General features: G+C 41.1%; 2 protein-coding genes across 4 annotated transcripts in view; one reads left to right on the top strand and one right to left on the bottom strand.

Moving 5' to 3' along the window:
• PLEKHG7 (pleckstrin homology and RhoGEF domain containing G7) overlaps nucleotides 1-7,701 on the top strand; it is a 33,177-nt gene extending 25,476 nt beyond the window's left edge. The window contains 3 exon segments of the mRNA XM_026864774.1: nucleotides 902-1,061; nucleotides 4,869-4,966; nucleotides 7,594-7,701. Of these exon segments, the coding sequence (XP_026720575.1) occupies nucleotides 902-1,061; nucleotides 4,869-4,966; nucleotides 7,594-7,701 (366 nt within the window).
• Nucleotides 1-18,119, bottom strand: part of EEA1 (early endosome antigen 1) — a 96,455-nt gene that overhangs the window by 11,504 nt on the left and 66,832 nt on the right. For 2 of the 3 annotated variants that reach the window (XM_026864785.1, XM_026864803.1), the window contains one exon: nucleotides 11,342-17,175. In XM_026864785.1, the coding sequence (XP_026720586.1) occupies nucleotides 17,053-17,175 (123 nt within the window). In that variant the 3' untranslated portion in view covers nucleotides 11,342-17,052. Of the gene's footprint in view, nucleotides 1-11,341; nucleotides 17,176-18,119 lie in introns of those variants that run through there. The other variant, XM_026864794.1, reaches the window with a different exon arrangement.

The raw sequence follows: 18,119 nt of genomic DNA, 5'->3' as shown, positions 1-18,119 counted from the left end.
GGGGGGGGGGGAGGGGAACAGGGAAATGCTAAAATAGATGGAAGGTTGACTTTTTCTCTCAGTTTCAACACCGCCTGTTGTATGTGGCCTTGATTTCCTGTAGTTTAAAAAGGAGATATAATGCCTCTTCTTAAGAATATTTTTATTGATTAAAGATGGTATAGAGAAAATTCTATTCCACCAAAAACAGGCACTGGATGACCTGAAATTCCTAAAGCTTCAGTGTAGGAGTACATCTAGCTAATTAAGCTTATGAAGATGCTGTAAATGAAGGTTAAGCAGACCCGTGCTAAATCTCAAGAAGTTTGTGTCCAATTTAAAGACCTTTTTCTTTAAAAAAAAAAAAAGAAGGAAGCACGTGATCTGCCTTTGTAGGATAGAGAATGAATGCAGCGAGAGATGGTAAAACAGCAACACCATCCCATAGCATGGGCAGAAATGAAGGGAGAAGGGATTCAAAGGGCCTGATGCCCACAGGCAAGTCTCTTTGAGAGTTTCCCCACATACGTGTTGGTGACACTTCTGTGAGGTGCTGCAACCTGTCTGGAGCTCAGCAATTGTGTGTTCTGCAAGTATGCATAGGAGCATGGGAAAAAGCACCTCCAAGGAATGGAGAAGAGGCCTGCTATTAAAAGAAGAAGGGAGGGGAAGGGGGGAAAAAAAGACCTTTGAACACCTTTAGCTGACTTTTCTGCCCATGGACTTGTTTCTATTGTGTTTTTTTTAGTACAAGGTGTGACCTTGCAGGAGAACTGCAGTACTGATGAATTTTTCTGAGGTTCCTCACAAATAAGCTGTCTGTGTACCTTTGATAAAACACATCATCTATGGCTGTTTAGTGTCTATACTTCATGAGCAGATGGCAGACAACCAGCTAACCAACTTCATTTTCTATTTCCAGAAATACGGGGGCTCAGACATCAGCTTAATCACTGTCTGTCCTTCCCTCTCTCCTGAGCTGCAGTCCCTCATAAGAGAGGGTGGGTTTTGCACAGTCCTAGACCAGCCCATCCCACTAGACAGACTGATACTGAGAAACAGTGACTCCATCCACATTACAGGTATGTGCCCACATGCATTTGAACTTCTTCATAAATAGTACCTCAGTGCATCTCGTACATGGCAGTGTAAGAATAAGATGCTGTTTTCCCACAAACCAGCTCCAGACACCTGGAGTGCAAGCGCTGGTGCCTCAGCACTATTCAGTTCACAGCTCTGCTCTTACTGCCAGGCATGACCTGCTAACATAGACATTATACCCCACATACACCTGCCTCTAACAGTGATTTTCATGTACACACCAGTGACTGTCAGATATTATCCATTCATCCCAGAGGAGGTATCAAGACTCTAATTATTTCTTTCTCACAAACCAAGTATATCCTTGCCCTAACTGTCCTAACATGCTCTGTCAAACTATAGGCCTCTTTCCCAATTATATTTTCATTTCTGTAGTAGTTATGCAGCATTTTTTCACTTGTCCCACTGCCCAATACCCCAGCACGCAATTTAAGGAGGCTGGAGAGGAGATTTACCTCTTGCTGCTGCTCCTACTCACCTCCCCACCAACTACTGAGAGGACGGAAATCACCCACCACATGTCAAGGCTTCCTTGGTCACAGACGTCCAAATACATTGCCAGGGGAAACTACCCCAGTAACACCTGCTGCTGTGTCCTTGGGTGAGGAGGAGAGGAGGACTGACCAGCCTTACCCTGTCAAAACAACATCTCTGGAGTCACCAAATCAGAGCTTGGGTGAGGGAGCAGGCATAAAAAAAATCAGGCCCACCCTTGGCCTGAGCCAAGGCTCTCACACACCTCAGTCTAACACTGCCCAGATCCCAGGAGCCTTCTTTACCATGGAGAAATAAGAGAAAGGCAAATCTCCAGGCTCCAGGCCCTGTCAGCCATCCTAATCCTCAAGACTGAGAGGAAAAGCTCAGAGACCTAGAGTGCTCTGTAGGAAATCAAAAGCTATGGAAATAAACCTAGAGCCCTTATGATAACTTTGAAATATATTCACCCAGAGTAATTAGCATTCAGCATCAATGCTGATAGGAAGTAAAGGTAGGCAATAAAAGGCAAATGACTAAAGATGAGATAAGGGGATGAACACAGAGAATAACCTTTTTTTAAACATGCTCCAGGCACTGTCTACCTAACAAGCCTCCGTACCATGGCAGAAATGAAGCAAACGAAGCATCCACCTCTCACCTACGGGGTGGAGGGGAGGGCAACCCCACATTCTTGCCTAAACCCAGACTATATGCAAGGTCGACAGCTCCAGGTGCTGGAGAGGGCGGTGCAGCCACCCCCCAGTTTGCACATACAAGATTGGACATAAAAGCCATAATGGAGATGGGAATCAGATTTGGGGATTTTTTTTCCAAGCCAGCATTTCCTACATTCAGAGATTTCTAACCAGGGTCCTTCTATCCCCATGATTCAGTTGTAACAAGCAGAATAGACAAAGTTACCTGCTGCACCCCAGCCCAGGCTCTGGCCATTCCTTATGGCCCTTCCCTGCACTCTGGACCTCATTGCCTGACATCTCCCCAGTATAATCCTACCAGCTTTATTACAGCTGTAGCTATGCCAGACTCCATTGCTTACCTGTACTCTTGTAACACCTTGGAATCTCCACCCTAATACAGGACCCCTTGGAGTGAGGTACAATAAAAATAGTGAGAAAAATTACTACAGGGAGCTCACAGGTAAGATTTCCACTATTCTGTGTAAAACAAGAAGCAAAACTTCCAGTGTCAATGGAAAATGCCCCTTTGCATGGAATTAAAAAAAAATTAATATTGTCAAGAATGAGTGACCTTGGGGAATGCTGCCAATTTGTTGGCAGTCTCAAGGAGACTTTTACTACTGGTGGCAGTAAAGATTATTTAGCATGTTCTCAGACAGGGCAGCACATGACTTGTAGTGATCCATCATGTTAATCAAAAATGAAACCCTGATTTTTGATCTAACAAGTACTTTTGCTGAGAGTTGATCTCACTTTGGAAAGAAACATACCTCAATACAAGGACTAGGAAAAAAAATATATGTATTGCAATATCATAGAAATACCCATTTGGCAGCAGACGGGAGGCTGATAATTATGCAGGGCATTTCTAGCTCCAAAGCCTGCCATGTATCAGTTGAAGGATAAGAGGTGTAGTGGTGTGCTTATACCACTGGGAAGATATCCTAAGGGCAGAGCTATCTGCAAATGCAAGGACTTTGCACAAGAGATGTAAATTTGCATGTAAGTGTAATAGTAGGAATCCATCTCTGAAGATAGTAAGCAGCAACATACTTTATGATTAGGAAATTGCTTTCCTTTTAACGTTCTGCTCTGGATTTGATCTTTGCAATTGCTTATTATTGCTCCACTAATAATGCTTTATACTAAGCTTGGAGGAGCCAGAGCAACTGGTATGTCACTGTATTAATGACTGGTAATCTTTGCAGTTGGTAATGTTTTGTAAAAGAAATTCTGCAAGAGCCTTATGACAAGCAGTGCCAAGAAAATTCATTTTTAGGACTGCAAAGTTGCATTTCCCATTGACCACAGACAGAAGGATGAGTTCTGAAACATACGCCCCCTACTGCTACAAATTTCCACTTATTGGTCACAGTAATTAACTAGTCTGTGCTCCATTTTCCTTTTCTATAAAACTAGAATTATAGGATGTTTAATCTTCCAGAAACATTTTGAGGTCTGACTGTAAAGCACTTGGAAGTGCTTGGACAAGAAGCGTTACACAGCAGCAAGATATTCTACATGGCACAAGGCTTCAGAGGAAACTATATGATCTAGATGAGGTTATCATAAAGATATGTCAACTGCAATAGACTTAAAAAAATACTGCCTTGTGCTGGCAGGTCGAGATCCATGCTCTCCTCAGGCTGTGTGGATTCAGCAGCAGGGCTCCACTTAGGGCCCCCACTCAGAGGGAGGCAATCCCACACCTTGCTTGCCATCGCTTCCTTTACAGCTGTGTCAACTCTAGCTAAAGAAAAGGCAACACAATGTGCAACCACCCGAGTCCAGTGCATTGTAACAGGTTGCTGTGCCCTGCTCCTTGCTACTAACAGCCCACCCGAGCATGCCTCCTTCTGCCACAGGATTTTGGCTACCTGAAGATGCTTTCCCCTCCTCGTCCCCTAAGCTTGTTTCACAGCAGACTTAAGTCACCCCTTCACTCTGGACATGCGCCGTTTGTGCTGACTTGACCTCTTGCGGGGAAACCTGCTACATGATGCTCAAAGTCACCTGCAGGACCCAGGAGATGCTCCTGTCACTGGTTAACTTCTCCTGCTGATGTTTGGCAGGAACCAGAGTGCTGCTGACAACATGCCTGGCCCAGCAAAACGCTGCTCCCAGCAGCCAGCTGAGGCCACCCTAGGCAGCAGCACTGGCTCATGCACACACCCCAGGGAGAACACCCAAACCCACCATCAGCCTGAGAGCAGCCACTTATCTACATGGCAGCCATCATACAGACCCATTTGAAATAAAATAAAAATGGGGCCTTTCTTTTTTAAGTTTTGATATTTGTTTTTCTGTTAATTTCAGCTTTGATTTAATCCACTTTGAATGAAAACTTGTCTTAATGATCCTCAGCTAGACTCAAAAATGCCTTAGGTGCACAATGATAAAGTAATTAAAAATAAAACAAATGCAAGCAGAAGTAACTTTTTTAAATAACAAAGCTTCCCACACAAAACCCCCTAACCCTATCAGTGTGCACTGCCCTGTGAAGAATCAGAAAAGATGATTACATGTATCATTTCTTTAATCATAATCAACGTGATGTAAAATTGGACTAACAGCTGCATGAAGGAATTTGTATCACTTTATATTTTTCCACAGTCTTCAGCCTGCGAAATGCTTTCCTAATACAGCATGAAAATAGGTATCGTCAGTGCATAGCAGTCTTCCTGTTACAAGCTTAGATAGAGACTGCCAAGGTTAAGTAACACGCTTTTTTTTTTTTTTTTTTTTTCCTCTAATTACACTACTATGCCTTCCCTAAATGAGGACTGCAGCCTAAAAGCACCTATACTGCAGTAAGAATCTATTACAGCTGTGACATTTGACCAAAACCAAACAAAATAACACCCCAGTGCTCTGGCTCACACATTTGTTACAGACTTTTTGCTATTGAACATGTACCGATTTTATAGCAGGGTTGATAGCAGGTCGTATTCTTGTTGAAAAACATTAGCATTTCTGATTGCTAAAGAAAAGCCATTTTTTGCGTCACACAAATGAAGACAGCCAGCCCCTCCAGAGAAATGAACACCAAAACACCCCCCACACCCAACTGATATGCAGTAGTACTCAATCAGAAAACTGTATCACACTCATCTATGCGCAACACACGTCTTGCAATTTCAGATTGAACAGATGGTATGATTAATTCCACTATTATATAAATTTATCGCTCATTTTCACACCACATTTCTAGTAATAGTGCTGTATACATCTGAAAGCATGGTAGGCACTTCACAGAAGTTTGGGTTTTTTTTTTTCCTGTAAGCTGAATTTCATTCTCTAATACCTAATGCACAGAAATGTGACTAACGCTAATATTAATCTACTGCATTTTACTTTTCAGGGAAGAGCAGTGAGTGAATTCTTTGCATTTCCAAGTCACTGGTTGGTACTTGGAATAGGTATCTACTCAAGGTGGTGTTACCTTCTCCTGTTATTGAAGTATCACCTTTCCCTTCCAAAGCTGCCTTCAACCAGGTGGCTACCATCTTCTCAAAATCTCCCAGGTGCAGTTTATCAAAGGAAAAACCCTGCAGTGAAAGGTTCTTTTCACTTGGATGTGGTGGCATCACTGCATTTTGTTGACTTTGGGCACTCTTAAACCCTGGGAAAGGTAGACTTTCCGGCACCAGCTGAACAAACTACCTTATTTCAGCTCCCAAGAACGTGAATCTCAGCATGATCAATACATTTTGTAAAGAAACTGCTAGGCAAGATGAGCTCATGAGTTTAGCTAACACGATTCTGGAAGGCAGACAGGAAGATGATCTGGATAAGACTGACACTGGCGAGGGCTGTCAGACCAGGGCCTCGAGCTACCTAAACTGTATCGAAATGGAGACAGCAAACTGAATGAAACCATACACACCATATTCCCATTGATTCATCCCAAGCAGAAGGCTGTTACGCTACAAGCTGCCTCTTACTCAATTTCCTGATTTTTATGAAGTGCCTGCCTTGGCTCCCAGTTCACCCTGCCCACCTGCCTCTCACTGCCATACTGCATTCTGCCAACTGCATGGGGACCACGTGCAATGCATTGAGCTCAGGTGCAGTGAACCCTTTGCCTCACTCCCACCTCTCTCTCAGAGACCCAACACTCAGCAGACACATGAAAACACAGACCTGAAATATGCTGCTGTTGCTCATCCCACCCATACCACTGTCCTGCCCTCCGTTCTCTTCCCCTCGTTTCCTCCCTGAGACTTAAAAAGCTCAACAGTTTAAATCCTGCCTCCTACGGGTTTATACAGTTCCCTGCATAACCACCACACTGCACATCAGCCCCTCCTCTGCCAGCAGATCCAGAGGGACCAGAGCAACCGCTCCATGCCAAAGCCAGGCTCTGTGCTCTGCCAGGCATGTGCAGACTCTTCTCACATCCTCTGCTGGGACTCCTTAGACCTGTAGGTCATCCAATTTATCTCTCCAGCTTTCTATTTTTCAAAGTGATGTCTAACTTGTTCAGGGTGTAAACACACACAACAAACAACTAGATAGCTCAATAACAAAATTTATGAATCCCAGCATAGCATGAAGTAGAACAGGCTGCCCCTTCTCAGGCATTTCTACTCTTTGCATTAAAACTCAGTGTCTCTACATGCATTACAGCAAGGAGAGCAGCTCCTGACTAGGCAAAATCCCTAGGGTGGGAGAAACAAAGCTAGACCTTAAGCTTATATTGCTGCCAACTGATTTGTAATGTCTAATCATAGCAATACAGAGACAACTCAGCTTATGCAACCCAGACCATCTAGACTAGCATAGAGAGAAGGAAGTACTTTAAATCCATCTCTCCAGCAATCACCCCCTGCCCTCATACCTGGATGACAGCAGATGCAGAGCTGAATGCTATCAGTGTGATGTTAGAAACTGAAATTCATGTGGCAGCACATGACAGATCTCAGAGGTGGACAGAACCTGTGATACTGATAGCACTGGGGCGGTTTTCATCAGAGGAACGGGGAGCCCGAACTGCAGGGATTGTATTAAACTAATAAATATTACATAAAAACATGTGAAAAAGCCTGCAGCTGCAACTTCACCATTACAAGCAAACAGAACATTAAAATCCTACAATCCAACCAAAAAGGAAACCTTCACTGGAAATCCCCAGCCCCAGGCACAGGCTCCAGTAGCATGTAGTGGCCTGAGGAACTGTGAGTCTCAGTTCTGGGGTAATTCATTTTCACTTCAGGAATTATGTGCATGGGCCTGAAGAAAGGATAAATAAAACCAAAGGCTCTGGGTGTTTATATATCTGAAGTACTGGAACTTTTTTAGATTGTCTTGGTTTACAAATAATTTTTTCTTGTTATAGAAAATATGGTTGTCACAGATAGAAACAGCAATCTCCAATTACACCGCGCAACATGAAACCAAGAAAAGCACTGCTTTCTGCCTCCCAGATGAATCTTCTGAAATTTAATAATGTCAACATGACACCAACAAAGCCAGTGGAAGACTATTGTGGTGATAACAGTTATTTCTTCCAGCATGCCTTAAGTTTCTGAAGCTAACAACTTCTGACTTGACTAGACAGAACTGAGGAGTTCTGACCAAGGGATGTAGGAATAAACTGTAGGGAGGAAAATGAGCTATGCAATACATGTATCACTCTTAGATGCTCCTTTGCTTCAGCTAGGAGAAGGCTCTTGCCATTCAGGGAAGCTTATTTTAATACAGCTTGTCATTTCCTAGAAAGCAGGACAGGGGAAAAAAACCTATGTTGGTGAGGAGAACCAGAGAAGTCTAGAAGGGTTATTCCAAGAACATTCAAATTGTATTAATAAATTTCATGAAATTAAAGTTGCATAACCATAGCTCCTGATTGTTATGAGTCTCCACCTACTAAAGTATGATATCACAAGATGTTTTTTGCATTAACATCGAGCTTGTGGAGGCAGATCAGTAAAAGCTTGTATTTTGTTGACTACCCATTAATTTTTTAAATGAGATTACTTAAGTTTCTTTGGAAAAGGTCATAATTACATATAATATTCTTTTAAACTAGAGATGCTACAGAATAGCCAAAAAGAAAGAAGTGCAATGATGGGTTTTACTGGGTATTTTTATCAGGTTTTTCACCACTTTATCAACAGCAGATCTGTCATTATGCATTGTTCACACCCATTGCAGCATTAGAGTTCAAGTCTGCTTCACAAACTGAGGTGTTAAACCATTCAGTACTTCACTGCCATCCCAGATCTGTGGTTCACACAGAAGTGTGCCCCTGTTCCCCTGTTAATCACTTTATTTTTGCCTCTTTCTGAGGTACTGAAAGAAACCCACAGAACAGCCTGAAACTGTTTGCCACAACATTCATGCAGGTTACTACCACGGAGGGAGGGTGCTCTCACCAGGTTAGCCTTGGCTAATCCCTCAAGATTAGCCAAAGGCAGAAAGGGAAACTTCCTTAAAGCCACTCTAAGTGACTGTAGCACCCCACTTTCTGTCCCTAATCAGCTATTCTCCCTCAGCAGAAAAGTTAGCCCTTAGAATATCCCTTCAGTGTTAGAAATTACTTCAGGGAGAACTGAACAGAGAAGCTACATAGATGCGGACTATGCTGAAGAATGCAGGAGCGCCCTTCCAGTCGTCGCATTATTCACAGGGAAGTCAGCATTCACAATCGAATCAGACAGGAGATCAGCTGTTGCCCCAACCCGGCTCTCTCCTCAGAGAACAGGATGTTATATTTTATCCACTTGAGCTGGTTCACCTTGTACCTGTAAGATATGGTCTAGAGGCTGTAGATATGTATGTACTTACCTGGTTCATTACTCTCCAGACACCGCCTGGAGTACACATTCCAGCTCTTCCCCCTGTGCCTGTGATGGGCAAGGTTTTGTGACAGTTTCCTGGGAAAGGAACAGCCACTCAGGCTCCATAGCAAGCGGTGAAAGCTAAGGCAGTAGAGCAGAGTGGAAATTGCAGATCTGCTCCAGGACACCACTCAAGCTGCAACCACTTGACCACAACTCGACTTACACAGCTGTGCTCAATATCCCTGATCCAAGCTCAGCTGGACACCATGTCACACCCTCCCCTCTACATCCTGGTGCTTCACTAAAACCTCACAGTAACTTGAAACCAATGCTGGTAGGACAGAAACATATTTAAAGCCCAGAGAAGTCACACCTGACAAACTAAGCTTTGCGCTTTGCGCACTGGCAGAAGTGAGGGGGTGTTTTGCATCTGTGTATTTTTACCAGAAACAACCTTAAGCAGGGTCTGCTCAATTTACCAGACAACCAAGCAATCCCAGAGATTCAGTATTTCCTGGAGGCCCACACATCTCCAAGGAAGAAACACCAGAGGAAGGTTCACACACAGGCTGTTGTCAGGGAGACGTAAACTCAACAGGCTCTCCTGTGGTCTGGAGAGAATGATGCCTCAGAAAGCAGTCAAGGCAGAAGTTAACTTCACAACTCCAATTGCCTTGCAAGAGACCTCTTCATACTTCTCCACTGTCTATACAGAGCCCCTAGGAAGATCTGCTTCAATAGCTAAACACATTTTTTTTTGTGAATGTCCCCACAGTTCGATAGTAGCTATGTCACGGGACTGATCACACACACGTTATTCACCTGGCTTCTCTCTGCAATGCAGATCCACCCCGGAAAGGTTTCCATCTGACAAGCAAGCCCTTCATTAATCTAAAGAACTAATCCAAGTGCTACTTCCAAGTCTTCCAGTTATGCTAGTTGTCCGACAGCACTGCATGTGATGTCTGAACATAGTCAGGGACAGAAGGACTTCATAATTGAACACAGGGTACTCAGCAGCTTTGTGCAGTTATTGGAAATGGGAAAATTACGCTGAACCTGTGAAAATACAGATTTGAAAAACAGTCATTATCACTGCTGTCTCAAGAACATGAATGCTTTTGTTGCAGCTCCCCACAAGTTTAAGAAAGTGGAGCATTTAGCTTGTTCTTAGATGTGTGGCTTCCCAACAGTTCACTCAAAATGATATATCCCTCATTCCAAGTAGCTTTGCTGTCTGAAATGGGGCAAGGTAGTTTTGAATGATAGAACTGGTCTATTAGAAAGGTCTAATTTATTTTTTTTTTTTTTATTGTCAATCATTCCTTTAACAGATTAGAAAACAAAAATGACATTTCAATAACATTTGATCATAGTTTTTACAGAACTGGTTGATTCATGGTGTCATCTTCTCATCCAAATCCACAGCCACCTTCCAAATCACAGAGTTTAGGAATTACAGTGCACGCTGGACTAAATTCTTTTACAATGTAAGGCACAACTACATGACCACAAATAGTGAACACAAACACTGAAAATAGAACTTAAGAGAATCGAACTTCAATTAAAAAGAAACAAAACCAAAACACACTCATGCAAAAAAAAAAAAAAAAAAAGAATCTATCTACACCTACCAAGATGGTATGATCCAGTTTAAAAGAAGTGCAGTACTCTGTAGGTAAAACTGCAACATAAGGCTAGTATAATACATTACCTCTAAATACTGGGTAAGAACTTATAACTTTTTCCATTTCTATTTTATACAATTATACAGAAATTAAGTTGTATGTGCGATATTCCAATCTGCAATAATAAACTGATCATTAAAATTCAGAAAAGAGGCAAACAAAACAATGTAATTTGTGGCACACATCCATTACAGAATACCATTCATCAAGTTCACATCTTGAGTACTGAAGAAAAAAAAGGATAACTAAATTAATGGTACATTTGGTGAATGAGGTTATCTATAGCCAAATGACAAAGCTGCATACAAAATTGTTATACCCAGCAGACGGTGATTATGAAAGCTTGTGGTTATGATTTATTTCCTGTCCAGCAGCTAGAGTGTGCAAGATTCAAACTACGTAAGTTAAAAGAATACAGAGTTTATAGTAACTTGAAACTATTGGATACTTTCAAACACATTAAAAAAGAAAGACTTTTTTCCTTTTTGGTGATCAACTTTTGCAATTTTGGCATTCACTATAACTTTTACAAAACATGACAGTGACCAACCCTTATTAAACTTACCTAATGTTTGAATTTCACACTGAGAGGTAGTTTAAACGAAATCTTACATAACAGCATCAAATAGTGGGGGTTTATGGTATTTGTGTGATTTTTTTTTTTTTTTTTTTTCTTTTTTCTTACAAAAGTGACAAATCCTATACAAGCAGCATTTTGGACACATTAATATAAAAAGTTCTGGTATTTGCTAACCCAGCGAGACATTCTTTCAAACATCCCTTTTGCACCAGGAATCAAGCTTTAGCGTGATACAACGAAGTACTTTGCCATAAAGCCAACAGCAGGAGCCTGGACCTGCCAGCACTGGCCTGTTGACATATAACAATGAACACTCTTTCCCAACTCTCTCTACCCAAAAAAGGCAGGAAATACAGATTAATTTGGTTTTAGTTTAGGTCACAGGTGGAGGAAAAATTGGAAAACACGCCTACCAGGCTTCTGCTTTCATAGTAACGTTGATCCAAAACGGTTATCAGGGCTTCAGTAACCTTCAAATGAGCAGATACTCCTGTATCTGCTGCACAGTGAGTGCATAGTATGTGGTGAGCTACAGACAAAAGGCAGAATTTATTAATTGACTAGTATCTATCCTCCTCATTATTGTGATCTTAAGTGGCATCTTATGTTCTTTCTAAAGATGCAAACTTCTTTATTCAGTGTCCCTTATTCAGTGTCACTTAAACAAAAAAAAATACCCCCAAAACTGAGACATTGTGGCAAGAATATACTATCCAATTATTGCTGTTTTTCAGAAGTACACCATTTAGTGCTTTTGGAGAGGCTGTGGTTGGACAATAACCTTAAACTAATCCTAGAAGTGATGCTGAGGTCAAGACCAAAAATTAAGAATTGAACAAATGACAAGACCGCTGAAAATACATAAAATTCATGTTTTTTCATTTTATAATCTTAAAATGAAGCTCTACAAAGACAACATGTGTGTGACTACATGGTTTCTGTTGTTACATGTGCTCTCAGATGATGATTGCATTTTTGGTACAAAGGAAATACGAGTGCAATTGTCCTTACATAGCAAGGGGCCAAATGTAATACAGTGAAAAGTCCAGCTGAAGATAAACCTTCTGTCCACTGATTACAGCTAACACACAGTGCAAGTTATGCCATTCCATCTCCTGTAGATTATATTCAGTTAGACAGCAAAAAGTGCGTAGTGCAAATGACAGTGTTGTTTCCTAGTCCTCCACAAATATCAGAGGGGAAGGATTGGTACTTGAAGGAACAATTTACCAGTTTCAACATACTCAAACCACGGTATCATTCTTCGTGGCATAGTTTATACTCTGTTTGAACTTAAACTCCAGCAGTTTTCTGTCTGCCACTGATTACTGGTCATATTTTTTTTTATAAGTTTTGCAACAAGCATTTATTCCCACTTCATGTTTAACTGACGTTTACCAATCCAGAAAATACTTGAATTTTTCTAGGTCCCTTCTTTAGGAATGTCACATCTCTTACATCTAGCATAAGAGACTCAATTGCTCTTGCTAATGTAAAACAAAGAGAGCAAGGTTACTTCGTGTTTCTGTTCCCAAATCCCTTCTTGCTTCACTAAGAAAGCTTTTCCAGTGAGGATTCACAAATAATCCTAATTGTCCCAAACACAACAAAAATAGTTATTCATTGTTCTTCTGTACCTAGCACTTCACACTCCATGGCAACTTGGTTATTTGACACCTTCCTAAACCAGAGGGAAAAACCCACACTGTACCCTAGAGCCTTGGACTCTTGTGCCAGACAGTGAAGCCAGCTGAAAAATGAGATCCCTCTAAACCTCCTGCCTCTGTTGGAAGCTGCAGCAGAGAATTCCCTTTTGTCTCTTCATCTGCAAACAGCAACTCTTCCTACTGTGACTCATTAATTTTATCCTCTTTGTTCAACCTTTGTAGAAAGGGGAAGATTACTGGAGGGAAGGAACACATGGGGAAAAGAAATTAATAACAGTGAAGCACAGCCAGCTAAGATCAAAAGCCTGTTGCTGACCTCTGCAATGCTATCTGCCTCCAGAGGGGTGGCAGGATGGCAGTATGAAGTATTTATTGCTGACATGAGGCTGGAGTAGAACAGTAGGATTTGGCATTTTGGAGGCAACAACACAAGGGATTGTGGCTCTTTGAGAAGAGAGGTGATGTCTCCAGGAAGTTAAAGAACCTCTCCCCACCCTTAAGACTATCCTGTATGTTTTCCTGATTGCCTCTGTAGCTTGCCTCAACCCACATAGCAGCTGGTCTCTTATATTCCGCTCTCCCAGCAATTCTGGAAGTGGATGGACTGTCCTGCAGAGGGGACAGTGTCAGGAACAAACCCCACACTTCACTGTCCCATGGTAATGGCTAGTAATCAAAGACAGCTGAGGATTCCACACACCTAACAGGTTCAAGCGCTGGTTTTACCATTATTTCCACCTCTTGTTCTATAACAGCCTCTCTTCAGTGGATCAAGCAATCTGGTTCTTGCCAGAGGCTGTTACATCACTGTGCATCCTCCAGTTCCTCTTCTGCCATTTTATTAGTTTTTTCCCTCTGTTCCTTTGTTTGCAGTCTGAGAACTCAGTGCATTAAATTATTTTGTCTGGAACCCTTCAACTCAGTGTGGTAAAAGTTAATAGGCTTTTTACTAGGTTTTCCTATTACTTGTATTTTAAAGCAGGTGCAACAAAACCCCCACATTCTTACTGAAATATGTCCATCAAAACAGTCAGACTCTGCAAGCAGATATATAAATACAAAGCTTTTCACCTTCCAGTTTCCCTTATTATGTATCTCACAAATAATTTTACTGAGCTTGAGCTTCCAACCTGGCAGCATTATACGATCTAGTATACCATCAACTTGTCAACAAATACAGACCTCCACTAAGAATCATAATCACAAAAGAAGGAGAATAAGATCTAGAAATGGAGTCATAAATTTACTCCAGTGAAAAGCTGTAGAAATGCTATTGCTGCATACTCAAAGCTCAAGAATGAATGTTTCTACCCCATCACTGTTCCTCCAGATTTCAACAATCCCTCTTTCTACAAATGTGTGTTTGAAAAGCATTTCCATCCTCTAAAAAAAGTTGGTCACATAAACCTGGTCAGCAAAAAAACCCTTCAGAAACGGAGCTGATTTTGCTCCCAAAGCTCAGGAGCTCCAGACCGAGGTCTGATCTGCAGTCAACCAACCTCCCTGCTTCAGTAGCCAGCTGAGTGAGGTGACTCTGCTTGTCTTTACACAAAGGCATCCCAAAAGGCTGAATTAAGAACCCTACTAGAGCTTCTACCACTTCCTCTTTACTGCAGAACCCTCTCCTCAGCTTTCACAGGTTGCCATTCAAAAACAAAATGCCTGAACACAAGTGACTCTCTCGATCATTTTCCTAGCTCCCCCTGAAACACTTCCACCTCCCTCTGCCTCATGCATTTTGCCCTTGTGTGGTTGCAGGAAGCTCGTCTTCCCTCGCAAAATCCCTTCTGCTCCACGTGGTTGTCCTTCAGTCTGAGTGCAGCACAAGGCTCCATGTATTACACAGCAGGGCAGAGTGCATCTAGGCTGGAACACAACTGTCACATCTTTACTTATCCCACATTTCCTAAGTCACATGTCAGACAAAGACTCAAAAGCAAACTCTTTGGATTCTCTCAATAAATAAATAATTTTTAAAATTCCAAGAAGCAGAGATTCTGCTTGTATCTTTCTATTCAAAAGATTCTTATGCCATGAGAATGAGAAAAAACAGTGAGTGCAGAGGCTCTGTTCATATGGAATCGTTGCAGCAATTGTTTCTTTCGAGCAAGCAACTCTCAAGTTCAGACCAGAAAAGCAGGTAATATTTCACATAAACTATGGTTGTATCCCAAACCCTTTTACACTGAGGAGAACCAGTTACATAATTTGACTGGCTTTTGGGAAATAAGAATTTAATTTTAAGAAAACTCCTAGCAGAAGACTCCTTGAGGCTGCAAATGTAGAATTAGACAGGTAAGCTAAGAAGGGATATGAAACAGATAGATCACTACTTCTGGAGAGGAGGGATTAAGAAGTTTTTTCACCTGAGAGTTAATTAGGACTAGACATTTTTCATAAAATAAAATCTTCTTCATTCACATACAGAGCTGTCAATGGATAAAAGCAAACGAACCTGCCTTATGATATCTAAGCTTCCATCATTGTAACAGGATTTTCCTTACCTCAAGCAAGTAGTAGAGGAATTGAGGACACAGTCCTTTTCTCTGAACAGCTGGCACAACTATGGAAGACACAGAAGGCCCTGGGGTGTGGGGAACTTGAGGGTATTTAAGACAAAGGGTCCCTAAATATCAGAAGGAATAGCCCCTACTCAGAAGAAATAACCCTAGCTGTTTTGAAATACCAGATACAAAGGGAAGAAAAGTTAGAGACGGGCAGGCAAAAATGAACAGGTGTAAATAAAAATCACATCAAAAAAGAAGCCTGGAGCCTATATGAACTCTACAAGAAAGCTCTGTTGCTAGAACAGCAAATATGAATAAATATCTAAAGATGTATATATTGGCTTCTTATTTAGAGCTGTCTGGCTTATAACTAACCTAGTAGCAGGAGAGTCACACCACTGTTCTGAGCGGATTAAATCATATAACATCTAAGACCCCACTGGTACTGGCAGGCAGATAGAGCAATGGAAAATAAGCTTATTAGGTGTATCAGGAATTCAGATTCTTCCATCAAAAGCTGAGGGAAGAGACACAAGAAAAGGTCAGATAAACTGCAGCAGTCTCAGAAAGACTTTTTCTTAGTAGGATACCTAGCACGGAAGGTCTAGACGTTTTAGAAGCACAAGGACCTTCAGGGCTTCCAGGGTAAGGGCAGGGGGAGAGATGCACTACAGGCTACTACCAGTATTGTGTGTTTGCTTTTAAAAACCCACACATAAGGGGTTTTGGAATATTAAAATTCATCTACCAAATATGTCAAAGTGAAATCAATCAATACAGGATGGAATATTGTACTGTATCGTGTAATATACCTACAATGTCAGCTAAACTTTGTTTCATCATTTGTTCACACATACTCTCTCACACACACACACACACACACACACAAACTACGCAATACAGTATGTGTATGGATGTTCCAGTATCCAAGCGCTGTATTTGGATAAGGACTCAGATGCTGATACTACAAGTTCTAAGTGGGCAAATAAAACCAAATTGGAGTTGAGTCCAGCCATTACCCTCACTGTGGAGTTCAAACCTTATAGAGAGAGAAGTCCAAGAACCAGAGAGATAGAAAGAGAACAAAATCACAAGGGGTTATAAAGAACATCGGATATGCAATCAAATGCAACACTTAGTTATGCTTTTAGAGCAACATTTGATACATAAAATCCTCACAAGTTTTTGTGTCTTCCTTTTTCTTTGAAGGAAACAAGAATAAACTGCAATATCACAAACGCTGTTTCTCTTGAACAAAAAAATTAAAGATAAAAAAATACATTGTTACTCCTCTGTTTAAACTTTATTTACAAATAACTGGGTATTTCTAATCTAGACATAGAAGCTCCTTCCAGGATAAATGGCAGTAAGCTAAGGATGATCTGAGCTCATGTCTCACAAAAAATACAATAGTTTTACTTGGTATCAATAAACAATTTAAAATATACTAAATTTTACCAAGTGTTACAATCATTGTCCAAACTGAATAGTAGTCTGAGTGCTGAATGAAGTGCAACAACAGAAATTATAAATTTTAGTGTAACATTTCTTTGTCACTCACGATAGCCAGTTATCCTTGCAAGTCATTAAAGCAAGTATCACAGACTCGGACAGGCTTCTTAGAAGAAGGAGTTAAGGCATTCTTTGCTGAGCACTCGGCACAAAAGATATTTCCACACTGTCTACAGTGATGCTGTGAAAGAGAAGAAACATACATGCTGAACATCAATGACAGGGCATCGATCACTATCATGCTATGCTATGCTATATGCTATCATGTCAAGTCAACTCTCATGTTTCAGAAGTTAGTTTGAATTTTTAAATAGTAGTTACAGAGCATACAAAAGGATGCAGGACTAAATCCTTTCTAAAGGGTACAGGAGTAAAATATTCAGAAGCACTTTATGGAGTTGGGATACTGTACCAGTTTCAGAAATGAACTGGTTGTAGTTAATCCTCCTCTTGAATTTCTCCTCTTGAGCTTGTTCTGGTCACAAAAACCATGTTGTTCTTACATGTAACTACCTGCTTTCACACTGAGAAGTAATGTTGAATTGAAGGATCCAGCAGCCTTTGTTCAAAGACTACCCAAAGAACCTAACTGAAATAATGCAGGACAGGGAGAGCCACCTGAGACCAGGTCAGGAAGCACTGCAAAATGAACCTCATGAATATCCCTTACCTACTTCATTGCCATGTCACTTGTTGGAGGGACAGTAATCTCTGGATGAAGGGCAGACCCTGCCCATTGAAGGATGCTAACATCTTAGCTGACCACAGCTGTTTTTACAAAGAAGGTCTGACTACAGACCTAAAATACATCCAGTTGTTTCTTCTGTTCCATATCTAGTTACTGCTTAGTTACAAAGCACCAGATCATGTTGATGGCTCATATTTTCACATATACCTAATTTCAACAAATTTACATTTCTTTTATACCTGTAAATCCAGTTCAGACTGGTTATAAATAAGTTTACTCTAAATACCCTTACAACAGTGTAATTTTGCTTGCTTGCTTAAGGGATTGAACTATTTTAACACTGTTTATAAACTGATGCTGTTAAAATGGCAAAAGACTCATGAATAATGTAAGCTCCACAAACTTTACTTTTAATATTTAAGGCACTGCAAGCAATA

Source organism: Athene cunicularia (genome assembly GCF_003259725.1).
Source record: "Athene cunicularia isolate RWA chromosome 1 unlocalized genomic scaffold, athCun1 chr1_part2, whole genome shotgun sequence".
NCBI lineage: Eukaryota > Metazoa > Chordata > Aves > Strigiformes > Strigidae > Athene > Athene cunicularia.
This window is presented reverse-complemented; position numbering and strand designations above follow the sequence as displayed.